Here is a 16,159-nt window from a genome sequence, read left to right as displayed (position 1 = left end):
GTGATTGGAACTCAGTATAATGTATGTGATTAGGGATTAGGAGGATACTTAGCCAAAATGGGCAAAGAGGGGATTCAGGAAGGGCCTCCTGGAGTGGAGCCCTGTTGGATGAGTAGGAGTTAGCTAGGCAAAGAGAGGTAAGGGTGGGTAGGGGAGAAGGAGAAACATGCAGGCAGAAGGGAAGCCTGTGCAAAGCTCAGAGGTGAACAAGAACACAGCTTCTAGTGGATGACAGGAATGTGGCAGGAAAGGGGAAGAATCTCCAGGAGAGACTATTCAGGAAACCGAGAAGAGTACAAAAATAGAGTGATAGAAACCCTGAGACGACAGTTGTGTTAGGGAGAACTGGGAAGACTACTTGCCCAATAGGAATAAGGGGTTTGGTATTAGAAAACGGAGGAGGCAAGGATGTAAAGCTCCGTGAAAAGGAAGATGAGGCCACCATGATCACTGTCACTCAGTAAGCAAAGGAATAACATTTGCCAACACTTCATTGAAGCTGGCGCCGTATCAGCCAAATGAGGTAGGTTCTGTCGTCATTCCCATTTTGGAAACGTAGAAGTAGGCCCAGAGAAAGTAAGGTCTGCTCCAAACAGGCAGAACAAGGATCTGAGGCTAGGCAGACGCTGGAGCCTGGGCCCTTAACCAGAGTATACCCCAGGTCAGGACGGAGATAGCTCAGGTGCTTACTCCGCAGCCTGGTCCAGTGGGAGGAGATCAGCAATAGGGGCTGATAAATTTTCAGCTCTTGTCACCACAGGGTCATAGTGTGTTGAATTTGAATAATAGTATTTATCATTTAAGTGCTTACTGTGGGCCATGTACTGGGATAAGTCTTTTGTATGTATTATCCCACTTGATCCTCACAGTAATCCTGTTTTATAGATAAGGAATCTAAGGTTCCAAGAGACAAACTATGATCAAGCTCATATAACTAATAAACAGCAGAGCCAAGATTCAAATGAGTCTCAAACCGAGATACAAGGTCCACACTCTTTAACAGCCTACTACAGCTCAGTCTTAAAGGTTTTTGTAGCTTTGGAGGCCCTTAGAGAACACTGAATTTGTCATTGAAAAAAACTGAGCCTCAGGAGGGGACGGGACTTGCCCAAGGTCACAGAGCAAATAGTAAAGGAGCGAGCAGGACCTGTGTATCCTGATGTCCAGCTGTTCTCCCCACTAAACCTTGTGGTACAGAGACGTCATCCAGTGTCTTTCTTCCTGTGTTAGACTCGGACATCTTAGACATCCCTGGACTCCCTCAGGAATCCCTCACAGATACCTTCCAATGCGTGACCCACCAGGGCCCCCTTGGCCAGGCCATTGTTGAGAGTCTGATCCAGTCCATCCAGGAGTTTTTAAATGGTGAACTAAAGGTATGCACAAGCAATCTTACAAGTTACCTAACTTATTCTTCCATTCTAATAAATATTTTAAATTTTTATTATATGAATAATTGATACTATAGGTTACAAAATTTGTTTATATTTATACTGTTGACTGAAAAAAAAAACACAACCTAAAAGTTGAGAATTATGGTTTTTTTCGGTGGCCTTACTGAGACCCATAGCCTGGGATGGCAGCCTCTCGGATTGCTCTAGGGGGCTGTCCCAAAGAGGTAAGGGAGGAGCCAGGAGAAAAAGGAGTTTTTCTGAAAAACAAAAAAAGATATATAGTGGAACATCAAAAGATTACTGCTAATCACAAAAACAGACATCTCAAGTTCATGATTTTAGTGCTTTCCTGTGTATGAGAAGGTGTGGGGTGGCTGCAGTGGCTGATGGCTTGATGGCCACAACATCCTTTGTTTACAGAAATGGCAGGAGACAGTCTGTGTCCACAATACTTTTATGTTTATTTTTATGTTTATAATAAGTGTATTTATGTGTTCTTGTAAGTTATATTTATATTTGTAAAACTTATAAAATTCCTATAAAAACAAAATGATGATAAAAGTTAAAAGTTAATCTTCCTTAATCTCACTCTCCTAAGATAACTACCGTTAACATTTTGGTATATATATTTTCACTTTTTTTCTGTGCATACAAAATGCATGTGATTACGGAAAAATACACATCAGAGATGATGGGAGAGAAAAAATTTTTCTAGGTCAATAACTACAGCTCTGTGTTGTCCTACTTAATGCAGTGTTCCATTGTTTAGGTGAAACGTCCGTCATTCTAGGAGAGCACGTAACAAGAGTTTGTCTTAACCTGGGGGTAAGGGAAGAGATTTCTGAGGAAGTACCCTTGAGCTCAAATCTAAGGAATGAGTAGGAGAAACTAAAAGTTAGAATTGGAGGGAGTGTGCCAGAGATAGGAAATGAAATGTTTAACAACCCTGTGGCAGAAAGGAGCGGCAGAGCATGTCTGAAGAACTTACAGAAGCCTGGTCTGTCTAAATCACAGTGTTGAAGGTGTCTGTCATTTGTCAACAGACACTTGGACTGTTTCCATGTTTTGGCTGTGAATAATGCTGCAGTGAACATGGGAGTGCAGATACCTCTTTGAGACTCAGATGTCATTTCCTTTGAATATATATATATGGATGTTTTTGATTTGTGAAAATTCAACAAGCTTTACATTTTCTCTATGTATAATACCAATAATTTAAAAAAACAAAAACACTTAAAGCCAAAATGTTGGTCTTTACTTTTGGCTTGGACTATTCTTTACACTTCATGTCAGCAAGACTTTATGAAGGATTTTTTTTTGTAATTAAAGGGCTTGGGTTGCTGCAGTGAACTGGAAAAAAAAATTCCATTCCCTGTCTTGACCTGAACCCACAGCCAGTCAGGGAAATAGATGAATAAGAAGGTAATTTTGTCAGAGTGTCACAAATGCCATGTTAGCAACATACACATGTGGTTTATGGATACACGTAGAAGTGTCCCTGACCCAGCGTCAGGAGAAAATACGTGCTCCAAGCCTTAAAGCATATATAGATTTCAGTCGGTAAACAAAAAGTGTAGAGAATTCAAAAGGCGGAAAGGCCCAGAAATAAGAAAGGGCAGCATGAAGCTTAACTGGGCTGAAGCTCAGAATGCTACAGGGCAAAACAAGAGGCGAATTTGAAGAGGTTAGCTGGGGTCACATTGGGAAGGGCCCTGACCTCCACAGGTGCTATTGAGAGAGTCTCAGCAGGGGAGTTACCTGATCAAGTTTGCATTTTATAAAGATGAATCTGGTGATAGCTGGGGGAATAGATTGGGAGGGGGCAAAGCTGGAGCAGAGCAACCCAGTGTTGGCCTGTTACACTAATCCAGGTGAGACAGAACCAGGCTGTGAAGTCAGCTTCTTGCTCTATATTGCTACTTGCTGTCCAGAGAGCTTATACCAGTTTACACCATCTACACGCAACGGAGAAAAGACTGGAAAATTTTTTCTCAAGATTGTAGAGTTATTGGTGTCTTTTATTTTCTTCTTTATACTGTATTTTTTCAGGTTCTATGATAAATAGATATTGCTTTTATAATCAGAAAAAGAGAGTAATACAAAAAAGATTTTATTCTTCAAATCAGAACTTGCATTTTGATAGGAAACCTTAAAGACTCAAAATAATGAATCTTTAATGACATCGGGAGAGCTAGAAGTAACAGCATCACAGGACACCTTTAGGAAGCTTAATCAGACAGCAGTACACAGGGTGGGTAGGTGGAAGGAAAGACTAAAGGAGGGGAGAACCACCACGGAGCGCTTAGTAAAATCTAGCTGAGAGGGAAAGTGAGGTCCCAGACCGAGGCAGGACCAGTGGACAAGGAACTTTATTCCTCTATAACTTACTCATTCCTTATAATAAAAAACTAATATTGGACTGAATGAGATGTCAGATGTTTAAGACATTCCAGGAAACTTTTCAAAAGAGCTTTACTATTATCAAATGAGATTATAATGTATACTTGTGTTTTTATCATCTTTCCACAAACTCAGAGTGAACTTGAGAAGCTGAAATTCCTAAGATCTTTGTCTTCTCTCAGCCGAACTTTACCTTATGATGAAACCACAGAGTCATTCATTCGCAACCACATAGCAGACATTGTGCGTAAGCTAAATGTAAGTATTGTGACCTTATCACAAATTATCAGGACCGTATAAATTCAGTGACTTGGCTAACAAAATTTTTACTGACTTCACCTATGTTATCAGTTCCCTTAACCTTTTCTGTATCAGAATCTCTACATGGAGCAGAAATAGACTGGGTAATCTACAAATATAATCACCCTTGAAGAGCAACTACAAGAAGAGTAGAAAGGAGAGGAACAGCATTTAAATTTCTCAGAAAAGACAGTGCTGCAAGCAGCAGCTTTGAGGCAGACTCTATAATCAAATGCCTAGGTCCTAGTGCCAGTTCTGCCTCTTTCTAGCCGAAAGTTACTACTTCTCCATGTCAAAGGATCCAGAAAGGCTTTTCACAGGAGGTGATGCATTTAAGCACGCAATTAACTTCCTGATGCTTTAGTTTTCTCATCTGAGAAATGTTCCCTTCAGTTTCTCTAAAGCTCTCAAATTCTGAATCTAGGATTTCTTGTACACTTCAGAAAAATGAGCAGTTCGTTTTCAAACCACAGATCTATAAAGCTGATTAGATTGATGATTAGTTGTCAGAATTGAAGGCTAACCAGCTAACAAGTTTGTTAAGCAATGAACTATATCAAAGATCTTCTGTATCTAGAACACTATGGTGCTTTGAAAAGGATACAAATTTTCTAGAAGTGTTATTCCTTGCCCTCCAGGAGCTTACAATTAGTTTGGAAGTGAGTGCACCTCATAAGTAGGTTGAGAACGATTCCAAATAATACATCAAGAAGAACAGAATGATATAATGCACATTTCAGAATGAGTGCAGCTCTCTCCTTGGCTCCACTCTATAGAAAGAGGGTTCTACACAACCACAGGACCCAGCCAAAATGGCATGGTTCCAGAATCCTACTTCCACAAGAACTGGCAGCAGTGAACTGCCACATGGTTCAACCAGCCAGCTCAGAAGATGCACAAATGCAAGTCTCAAACAGCAAAAACACACTGAATTTCCCTATGCTCTGCATCTGGATCTGTCCAGTCAGTAGTAAAGTACCCACTGTCAGATGTCAACCAAAGTTTGGACTGGCAAGAGGTTCAGCCTAGAAGAATGAAAGGTAGCTCGCGTCCCTGAGAAAATTGCATGGATCAGTGCTTCATTGTTCAAATCTATAAAATTCCTGCAAGCCCATGTGTAGGGGCTTAAAGTGCTGCTCCCAACAACCAAGAGGAGAGACAGTTCTGCTGAGGAGAAATCCAGGTCAGCAATTCCATTCCTAGGTAAAATGAAGCATATGTCCACACAAGGACTTGTACACAAATGTTCATAGTAGCTCTGTTTCTAATAACTAAGCACTGAAAACAACCCAAAGGTCCATCAACAGATGAGTGAACAAACAAGTTTTAGTATATCCACTAAATGCAATACTACTCAGGAATAAAAGGAATGAACTATTGATACACTCTGCAAATTGGATGAATCTCCAAATAATTATGCTTAGTGAACGAGGCCAAATAAAAAGAAGATATGCTCTGTGATTCGATTTATATAGAATTCTAGAAAAGGCAGGCTTATATAGTGACATCACATCAGTGTTTTCCTGGAGGTAAGAGTAGAGTGGGGAGGGGCAGGAGGGAGAATTTACAAAGTAGCATAAGAAAACTCCTGGGAGTAATCCTTAAGTACAGTGTCTTGATTGTGCTTATGGTTTCATGCCTGTATACATATGTCAAACATAATCAAACTATACACTTTAGATATGTACAGTTTATTATGTGTTACCTCAAAATCAAAAAAGATGCAAAAAAATATGATGAGAACTTTAATAGAAAAGAGAAGAACTGGGATATAAAGTAAAGTAATGACAAGATTTGGGTGAAATTAATTCAGATAGATTTCCTGATGCAAGCCTCAGCAGATGCGATGGATAGGGTTGAGAGAAAGGACTAGTGGGTAGGGACTTTGGATAGTAAGTTACTAGCTGGTGATGCAAGGCCAGGGTTCTGCTTCCTGAAATATGGCAGAATGACCAAGAATATGGTTTTTAGAAACTGCTGTTGCCCAGCAGCAGACACAGGCACCAAGATATGCTGTAATAGAAATTTAACGTCGTCAGACTTGTCCTTAGTGCCTCCTACTTCTCCTCTGCCTGCTTGGGGCCCCACCCTAATTCTGCACTGTGGTCCTCAACAAATCCCTGCTGTTGTGTTGTTGTTTGGTAAATAGTTAAAGGGTGTACTCAGCGTCGAAGAGTAACTGTATTACTTGAGCTGTGATGCAAGAAATGGATGAGAATGATGTTTCAGGAAGACTCCTCAGTGGTCTGGAGAATAAATGCTGAAGGAATTCGGAGGACAGACAGTTCTGTCAGGCTGGAGGCAGAGTCTTATGCTTTGTCCCTTCCAGACTATAAAGTCATAAAACTAAGTAAGGTCCATGAAGAAATAAGGAAGAAGAACAAGCAGGCCACCTGTAAGATCCAACCAGAGTTGGAAAAATGAGAAGAAAAAGAAAGCTTAGAAAGGGGCACGAAAGAGAACCCAGTAATGTTTGTTGAGCGCTGCCCCCAGGCACTATCCTAAGCTCGGAGTGAGGTCTTTTTGGTGGCAGGTAAGCGAAATCTCCTAGAAGCAGCTGAAACATAAAAGGGGAGATTTGTTCCTAGGATAACTGAGTGTTCCCCGGAATCCTGTGACAGGAAGAGCAGCCTGCTCCAGGAAGAGAGTGAAACCCAGAAGAGCATTCTCGCACGCTCAGTGAGAACTTTCTCTCCATCTCTTATCCTCGCTCCTTGATACGCTTTTCCATTTCTCTCCCCTGCTCCCCCTCCTCTCTCCCTTCTAGCACTCTCTCACCGAAATTTGCTCTCTCAGTTACCCTGTCCATAGGGCAGTGCTCCCAAATTTAAAATTTTCTCCTTTTAATAGACCAGCCAAACTGAGATTGAGGCTCCTTGTCTCGGTTCCAGATTCCTAAGAAGGAGAGGCTGGTTGACCGCAGTGTGTACTCCTGGACAGATGAGTTGTGCTTAGTGGGACAGAATGACTTAGCGGAAACAGAGCTGTGAGATGCCCACTCCCGATGGCCGAGGGAAGTTTCCAGAGAGGCTGGGTAGACAGTCCTCTAAGGCTGCCACCATAACCATTTACATTTGCTCTTCACATCAACTCCCTGAGATACAGCCCATCTCCTCCATATGGATAAGGAAACTCAAGCACAGGGAAGTTAAATACTACACACAGGCTCACACCGAATGAAAGGCAGAGCCACTGCTCACACCCAGGTATCTCTAGTTCCAAAGCCTCTGTTTTATCCTGTCACTCTGCAGGTTTATTCAGCAACGCAAAGCCAGTGTGGAATTTGGAAAGTTAGTCCTTTTCTAGGATAAGTAACTTAGAATAATCTGAGGCAGTATGGAAGAGATGACTGGTTTAGGAGAAAGAGGTGTTAGGATGCCTAAACTGGAAATAATCACTAGTAATAAGAATAATGAATAACAGACACTATCTAACAGTTACTGAGGTCGACTCGGTAATATGAATTAGCTCATTTAGTACTCTCAACCAACCCCTAAAGGTAAGTAGTGCTGTTATCTCGTTTTGCAGATGAGGAAACTGAGTTACAGGGAAGTTACATGACATGTATCAGCTCAAGCAGCTAGTTAGAGGTAGAGCCAGGCCTCAGAGACTGAACTCTTAGAGTGTCCAGGGTCCTGGTACCAGTCCTGTGGAGCCCAGGAGCAGAGCTGTCAAAGGGCCTGCCATTGTTCTTGCAGGCCATCCACGTCTCTCATCATCTGGCCTAATGGTTTAGCACACTCTCAACACTCTGTAAAGTTCTTCCCCTCTCACTGCAGATACTGGTGGAGGAGGAGCCGCTGCATTCTCTCTTCAGCCCTGTGCGCCAAGAGGTCTTCGTCACTGTCGCTGACTTCAGGTGACACCCACATGCCCCCTACACGTGCATCCAGGTTCCTGATTCAGGGCCAGTACCAGAGCCAACAGATGTGGTTTCATATTTTTAACCTCCGAAAACTATTTAGATAGGAAGGGGAAGCCAAATCCATGTTTTTATGTAAGAACTTTGATTTCATGTGTGCTACCATCTGTATCTCAAAGACCTACTGAAACCTCTTTGGAGTTCAGTTTTGTCCAGAGTATATTCAGTGGAAAATTATTCCCATATATGCTTCATGACAGTAGAGTTCCATGGCCTGAGACATTTGGAAGGGCCGCCTGCTGTTTACGTCTCTTGGAGATTTGTACTGCACATTAACTCATTAAAGATCTCAAGAAGTCCTGCAGTTAAAAGGATTTTAAACTTGGTTCAGCCCACCATTCCCCAAACTAACAAGCATTCAGCAGAACACACTTTGGAAAATCATGGTTTACTATATTAAACTGTAGCAGGCTTCCCTCTGAGGTTGAACGGGAGGAAAGTAAGAAGGATGTCACTCCAGTGGTGGTGATGTCTTGTGGATGGAGAGGGAGAGGGGAGAAGAATGGAAGCTCTGAGCCTGAAACTCTTCCTCTAACCTTTTGTGAGGTTTGTGTAGACAGCCTGACAAACGTACCATTTATCTCTTCCATCAGAGTGATACACCAGTCAGTGTGTCCTTCCCTTTTGGGTTACTTGGATTCCTGCTTATCAACATCAAATCAAACTCCTCCCAGCTGGCTGTTCCCAAACTGTCTTTTCTTAGCTACCAAGATGTCCATTTGCTGCTTGGCTCTGATGATCGAGCTGACCTGTTCAGTCTTATCACCAGAAGTATAATCACTCTACCCTCTGTAACGACTCTTACCCAGATGCAGGAAGTGATGCCTTTTGGATCCTACAACTCAGAGGTAACTCATACTTTGCTTTAGTAACTTGCCATCCACAGGGTCAGCTGATCTTGGCCTTTTGAAGGTGCACTTGAGTTTTTGGAATGAGCCAAAAACCATTTAAGCCAACTCTGGTGAATAAAATTGGTCGTTAAATTAAATGCTTTTCTTATTCCACTTTATTTTGTCTTCTTTCTTTTCCCGCTTTTGGCTTTAAAATAAGGTGGGAGTGTTCATGTGCTTAGCAGACCTTTAGGGTTATCATGATAGGCAGCAGAAACACAGCAGTGCACACGCTCATCCCAGGAGCTTACATCTTAGTGCAGAGATACAAACCACTGAAAAATACATATACTATTAGGTGGCAATAAGTGCTATGAAAAAAAATAAAACAGAGAAAGAGGAGGATACATAGTACTGTGGTTGGCAGGTACAGGGACTTTTTTTAACATAAGGGGGCCAGAGAAAGCCTTCCTGATAAGGTGACGGTTGACAAGAGAGAGTATGAATATCTCTGGAAAAGAAGCTTTCGGGCAGACAGGAGAGGAAGTACAAAGGCCTTGATTTCCTGGTGCAGCTGGTGAACTGATTTGGCAAGCTGACAGAAAGACTCACAAGTCAAACTTTAAAAGAATTTTGATGACTCAAAAGTAATTTCTCAGCTGTGGTTAGAATCAGTTAACTGTGCTCCCAGTAAGGCTGAGATGTCCATTTGAAATGACTTATTGTCTCACCTCAGGTCACACATTGCCTGCTAGTACTTCATTCAAAGGTCCTGCACCTCTGAGTAAAGTCTGAGATAACAAGGAAAGCCTTAAAGGTGTGCAGTGTTGGGGAACTCCACATGGGGCATTTCTCACTAATCCTGTGTCTTTTCAGTCTCTCTATAGGCAGACGTTCCAAGCATTCTCTGAGATGCTTCAGAGTTTGGTGATAAAAGACCCACATTTGGAAAATCTTGACACCATTTTTAAGGTATATCAGGAAAGATATAAACAGGATATCAGGAGAGAATGGGAAATGGTTCCTATTTACTGTGAAAGTGGAGCAGAAAATACGGAAGGGTTAAGTTGTAGGAGACAGCAGTTAAGAGTATCAGCTCTCAGTTTTGAGTCAGACTTGGGTTCAAATTCTGACTCCCTGCCATTCATTGGTTATACATTCAGCAAGTAATTTAATCTCTCAGTCTTTTCACCTTTAAATGGAGATAAGAATTACTGTGACTATTGAATAAACGGCTTTCAATAAATGGTTTAAGCGGTAGCTATAATTATTCCTTAAATTACTAGTGCTTACTACCATAGAAGGGTTTCAATCAGTGACCAAGAGAACAGAATCAGCCTCATGAGTGAGTGAATAGACAGCTGCCTACCAGGCGAGATTCAAAGGTCATTAATAACCACCTGCTCGCCCCTGTACCCATTCGAGTATATGCCATTCCGTCAGTGGGGGTTTATTCATTGAAGTGCATTCACTGCAGTTCAAGTATCTTGCTCTCTTACCCCTTTTTAAGTTGCAGAGATCCCAGAAACGGATAACCCTTTAAACTGTTATTAATGATTTGCACCTAAATACAGATGGACATTTATCTTAGCCACAACCAACCTTAACATTATTTTCCATTCCTCTTCTATTTATACGTCAATACTCCAGCCACATTGGGCTTCTCTCCTTTATCTGGTTGTGCCTGGTACTTTCCTGCCTTGTCAGCTTAATTCAAGCTGTTCTTCTGTCTGAGATGCCACCTTCTTGACAAAGTTCCTGCCCATAGATATTACTTTCTCCATGAATCCTTCCGTGACTGTCCCAGGCAGATGCAGCTTCCCATCCTCAGAGTTCTTTACTAGCACATCATTAGTTTTCTTTCTTTCCAAAGCAGATTTCAGAAGTCTAAAAACATGCAGATGAATAGAATAAATAATTGAAGAAAGTAGGATAAAGGAAAAACTAATCTAGAACATAAGCCCCTGTAGAAGCCTGGCCACCTGGTCCCCTAGATCTCTGTGCCTTGTTTGTCATCCCACTACCTTCATTTCCAACCAAAACTGGTTTATCATTTACAAAAACATTTTCAGACATAGTAGTGACATGTGGACATCTCCCTCCACATTTTCTTCCAAACAACCTAAGTGTTATCCCAGATCTTCCTTAATAAACCATTCAGGCTCCCTTTATTTTTCACAGTACATGGAGCCCTGGTTACAGTCACTCAAAGACCATGAGCGGGAACGGGCCGCAGCCAGCATGGCTCAAGTTCTGAAGTGCTTATCAAGAAATCTCAGCCTGAAGGTAAGCAGCCCTTCAGCTGAAGATGAAGGATCCAGAGCGGTCCTTTTACAACCTGTTTCCCCTCCCGTTTACGACTCCCCAAATTTGATGGGAGTCCTTGATGCTCACATGATGGCATTTAGTGTTATTCGTATGTCTGCTCCTCTCTTAAAATTTGAGCAGCTTTGAGGCCAGGTACCGTGTTTATTAATTTTGTATCCCCATTGCTTAGCACAAGAACTGGAACATAACAATACAGTAAATGTTTTTCAATGAATGAGTAAATAAATGTGACCTGAAAATATCTAAGGACCCACAGTTCAGTGGGTCTAATTTCTGTGCAGTGTTATATTTGAAGTAACAAAGTCCGGCTGGCAAATGTAAGTATGTAAATCAATTTAAATATCTCTCAGCATCTCAAAGGAAACGGTTCTATGGTACCTCTTCTCAAATCCCATTTTGCTCTTTCTCTCACTTCTCAGTTGTTCTGAGCCCTCTCCTGTAACTCCTAAACAGCATTCCCGCAGATGAGATCCTCCTTCCTGCTCTGTTCCTTTTTTCATCTGCAGTTCTGTCTTCTTCCCTGAGTAGATCTTCTAGGCACTGGCGCTTCTCCTGTGCATTCGTCATTTCTCCAATCTAGTTAAGTAAGGCCCAGGAATTGGAAGAGAAGTCGCTGGGTGGGGACGCTAGGTTTTTATGCTGGAATCCCTCAGAGAATTTGTCCTTGATACAGCTGTTTTTAACAGTCATGCTTAAAAAGGACAGCACTCTGCTAACTCTCTTATTTCTCAATTTGAAAATATATCCAAACTTTCTGTGTCCTCATTGGAGTTCAGTCCCTCAAACTATGCTGCTTTTTTCTTTCTTCAGTCAGTGAAAGCAGGTAACTTCCGGCTGTCAGTGACGACCTTACTATTCCGTCGTCACTGACGACCCTGTCGTTAACCACAATGCATCATTCTTCCTCAACCTCTAATTTTGGCAACAGCTTGAAGATGCAAGAGTTTCAGGTGACTCCTTTCTATCCATAATCTCTCTCGAGGCCCTGCAGATCTTCCTTAGCATTTCCTTCCTAGGGAAAACGTAGGTGCCACTGGAGTCTGTGAACACCTGCAAGGCTGTGCGCAGAATTCTGGGTGGTTCAGTCTCCCGGATTTTTCTGAGGAACTTCCATAGTTTTTCTTAAATCAACTTTCTTGAATTATAATTTATACAATGAAATCCACCCAGTTTAACTGTATAGTTTTGACAAATGTATATTCCTATTGTCCCTTACTTTTTTCATATTCTCAGATAAGTCTTAAAAGATAACAATTTAAAAAGAACATTAAAAAACTGGGGAGTTTGAGATTTACAAATGTTAGCCACTATATATAAAAATAGATTTAAAATAAATAAATAAATAAATACAAAAAAAGAGAACATTAAAGAACTACTTAGTGGTCAGACTAGGAACATAATTCTCCTGTAGCCTTTTTTGTCTTAATAAAGTTTGAGTTTTTTAATATTATGAATATAAATATGCTCATTAAAGAAAAATTTTTGTTAAAAATTTTAAGTAGAAGGAAGAAAAACTATCTCCTTGTCATCCAGAGATAGCCCCATTAACATTTTTTTTTTATTCCTCCTGCATACTTTTTTCTGCGTGAATGTGTTGGGGTGGAATCTTCCACTCAGTTCCTTCTAGTTTGTTCTCTACATGCAGCCAAGGTATTTTCTTAAAACCCAGCTACTCTTGACCCACTGATTTCCATCTGCTCTTAGGTGATCTAGCTCCTCCTGCCTCCCTGCACATCCTGACTTATTGCAGCCACACTGACCTCTCTTATCTTCTTTGCCATATAAAGCTCCTCTTGCCTCATGGCCTTTGTACTTAGTACTTCCCTTGCTTGAAATGACCTTCCCCGACCTTTCACATAGCTAATTCCCCCTCATTCTTTAGCACTCAGTTCAAATGTTCCACCTCAGAAAGGCCTCTGCTTACAAATAGATCTACTCTTGCTCTCTCTCTCAACTCTTTCCTTCCAGGAGCCTCTTAAGATCAGAGGTTATCTTGTTTGATTATTTCTTTGTTGATTTATTGCCTATTTCCCTCTGATAGAATGTAAATTTCATCAGTGATTCTTTGTCTTATTCACCACAGCATCCCCAATGCCTACCTAGCACAGAATATGCTACTCAGTAGATGCTCAATTTAATATTTATTGAATAAATGTCAATCAGCTCATGTCCCTTCTCTGCTCAAAACCTTCCAATGGCTAACCCTCCAGTGGCTTCCCATCTCACACAGAATAGAATCCAAAATCCTTACAATGTTTTATAGATTGCTATGTCATCTTGCCCCATCCTCATATGCCTCCTATTTTTTTTCACTCTTAATTACTTTGCTCCAGCCAACCAAGCCTCCTTTTCCTCAGAAGCACCAGACACAATCCCTTCTTTGTTCATGTGCTATTCTCTCTGCCAGAGTGCTTTTCACTCAGTCCCTCCTTACAGCCTGACTGTTCTAAAGTAGCATTCCCTATCCTTGTCCCCTGCATTTTTCTTCATCATAACATTTATCACCATTTAATATATAAAAAATATTACTTCTTTATTTTTTTATTTTATGTTTCTCCAATGAGAATGTCCCCTCCATGAACAGGAATGTTAGCTTTTGTTCACTGCTTATGTTCCCAGTGCCAGTCATAGTGCCTTATATAAGGGCCACAGTCATAACCAGTTTTGGGCTCAGCATTGGTACTCAGTGTTTGTTGATTGACTGAAGGAATGAACATTATTATCAGAGAATGAAAGATGTTACACAGCTTTGTGTATGTGTTGCTGCGTTTACTGTAAATAGGTTGTAGAAGCTATTGTTCATAGTATCTCAGTATATTTTTCTGAAGAGCCACAGAAGAAATTCTTTCTGCCTCAGTCCTAGGTATGGCTGTGCTTCCTTTGCACAACTGTTTGCTTCTTATCTTACGGGTAGTGTGAATCGTATGTGTGCACCTCTGCATTAGCCCTGAGGAAGTTCAGAGCCTAGTTTCGTGACCTACTTTGAGCAAATGATGATTATGCATTCTGCATGCTAACAGAATTAAAATTCTTAATTTCATTATTCTTTTCTGCCTTCATTTTTTAATATGTCCCATTTTCTTCACTGTTTATTTTAAATTATGCTTCCTTTTCTGATACAGTTTTTACCAACTACCTTACTTTTTTCCCATAATAGGGCAAAATATCAATAAATACATTTTTTTAATTGTATTAAGTGGTGTACCATAACTCTGAGTCCAGCTTTTTCACTTAGCAGACTAGCACATTTTCCTACCTTATTATGAATTCCTAGGATGCTTGATTCCTAATGGTTATATTCAGAGTTATCTTTACTGTTGGGCAATTATTTTCAATATGTGGTCTCTAAAAACAGTGTTAGAGTGAACATCTTTATATACAAAGCTTTTTCATTTTTCAGATTGCCTACTTAAGTTAAAATTTGCCCTGTTTAATACCATCCGCTGGATATATTAGATCTACACATGTTAAATGTTAACCTGAAGAGATCCAGGAGCTGGATGTGACCCCTGCACTTATCTTGAGTAGGGGATGGAAGTGGAATTACTTCTCAACAACTTAAATCTAAGGCACCAAATGCACCTGTATTCTAATGGCATCTTTCTTTTGCTTCCTAACTAGCTTCCACTGCAATTCGAAAGACTTGGACATCTAGTGGCTCTGATGGCACTACTGTGTGGGGACCCGCTGGAGGAGGTGGCCGAGGAGGCTGCAGAGGGCACACACTACCTGCTGCATATTACCCTAAGGATGAAATGTAAGGCGCTGCTGGTGGCAGCAAGACCCTGAATTAATTCTCCAAAACAACACGAGCACCAGCCTCCTTATGCACTCACTCCCCACATTCTAGAAAGATCTTTACAGTAGTTCATAAAGAGAAAGATACATAGTCCATAGGCAGAGACAGGACAACACTGACTTACTGATTAGAATCATAACACTGGATCAGACTCATTAGTGTCAGCTACCTGCATGGCCATGGAGTTGGAGTAGTAAACACTTGTCCCTGTGGACAAGCTGGAGTGATTAGTGTGGTTGAAAGTGGAGGAAGTTCTTGCCAGCATTTGGGCCTTCGTTTATTTATTTGTCCCATAAATGTTTACAGAGTACTTACTCAGGATCTAACAGTAAACAGAAAATAAGAGATCCAATCCTGAAGTACCACATAGTCTAGTGGGGGAGTCAGACAGTCAAAGAATCAACAAATAACTGTTACAGTATGCAAAGATAACTGCTATGAAGGGAAATTACAGAGGCCATGAGTAAGAATCAAATCTAGTTATGGGATTCAGAAGAGTCCACTCTGAAGATCACCTGAAAAATAAAGAACATTGGCCAGGTGGAGTGTCAGATGAGCATATTAGGCTGAAGGAATAGCATGAGCCAGGGCACTCAGCAGGTATGAGCTTGGGGTATTTGAAAAACAGAGCGGGGGCCACTGTGGTCAAGGAATCAATCATTGACGGCTCCTGCCCCCGCCTCCCCACTACGTCCTGCAATCAGAAGGAACTTCAGACAGTATCTAAGCCAGCTTCCCCCGAGGGTTTGAGTCTGTCTGCTCTGTTCCCACCAAGTAGTTGCCCTGCCTGGGCTTGCTCATATGGGCGATAAGAAAGCTCTGTGCTTCCCAAAGCAGCAGCCTCACCTCTGGGCAGCTGTGAGTATAAGCATTGGCTACCAGACATATAGCCACAGAAATACAGCTGATTGTTCATTCAACAAATATTTTATGAAGTACTTCTTGTTCGAGAGATGCACTGGTGAACAAGACAAACAAGGTCCCTTCCCTTGATCCATAAGGTCCCTTATGGTTAGAGAGACAGTATCCTCAACCAAGGGCTCAAAGACTTCCCATAGATAAATTTCCAACGAACATGAATCACAATAAGACATGAGAAAAACAAGGTACCGTGAGGGAGTCTTGGCAGACTCAGTAATCAGCCAAACCAGACACATTAAGAGTTCTTATAGCAGAATTATCAAAC

General features: G+C 41.3%; 1 protein-coding gene across 1 annotated transcript in view; it reads left to right on the top strand.

Moving 5' to 3' along the window:
- The window catches only part of MROH8 (maestro heat like repeat family member 8), a 38,128-nt gene that overhangs the window by 3,569 nt on the left and 18,400 nt on the right, over positions 1 to 16,159 (top strand). The window contains exons 3-9 of the mRNA XM_032461195.1: positions 1,198 to 1,376; positions 3,930 to 4,052; positions 7,874 to 7,953; positions 8,720 to 8,864; positions 9,723 to 9,818; positions 11,028 to 11,132; positions 14,796 to 14,931. Coding sequence (XP_032317086.1) covers positions 1,198 to 1,376; positions 3,930 to 4,052; positions 7,874 to 7,953; positions 8,720 to 8,864; positions 9,723 to 9,818; positions 11,028 to 11,132; positions 14,796 to 14,931 — 864 coding nt within the window. The remainder of the gene's footprint in view (positions 1 to 1,197; positions 1,377 to 3,929; positions 4,053 to 7,873; positions 7,954 to 8,719; positions 8,865 to 9,722; positions 9,819 to 11,027; positions 11,133 to 14,795; positions 14,932 to 16,159) is intronic.

The sequence above is a fragment of the Camelus ferus genome, chromosome 19, assembly GCF_009834535.1.
Source record: "Camelus ferus isolate YT-003-E chromosome 19, BCGSAC_Cfer_1.0, whole genome shotgun sequence".
NCBI classification, from domain to species: Eukaryota; Metazoa; Chordata; class Mammalia; order Artiodactyla; family Camelidae; genus Camelus; species Camelus ferus.
The sequence above is the reverse complement of the archived record's forward strand: the minus strand, read 5'-3'. Positions and strand labels throughout refer to the sequence as shown.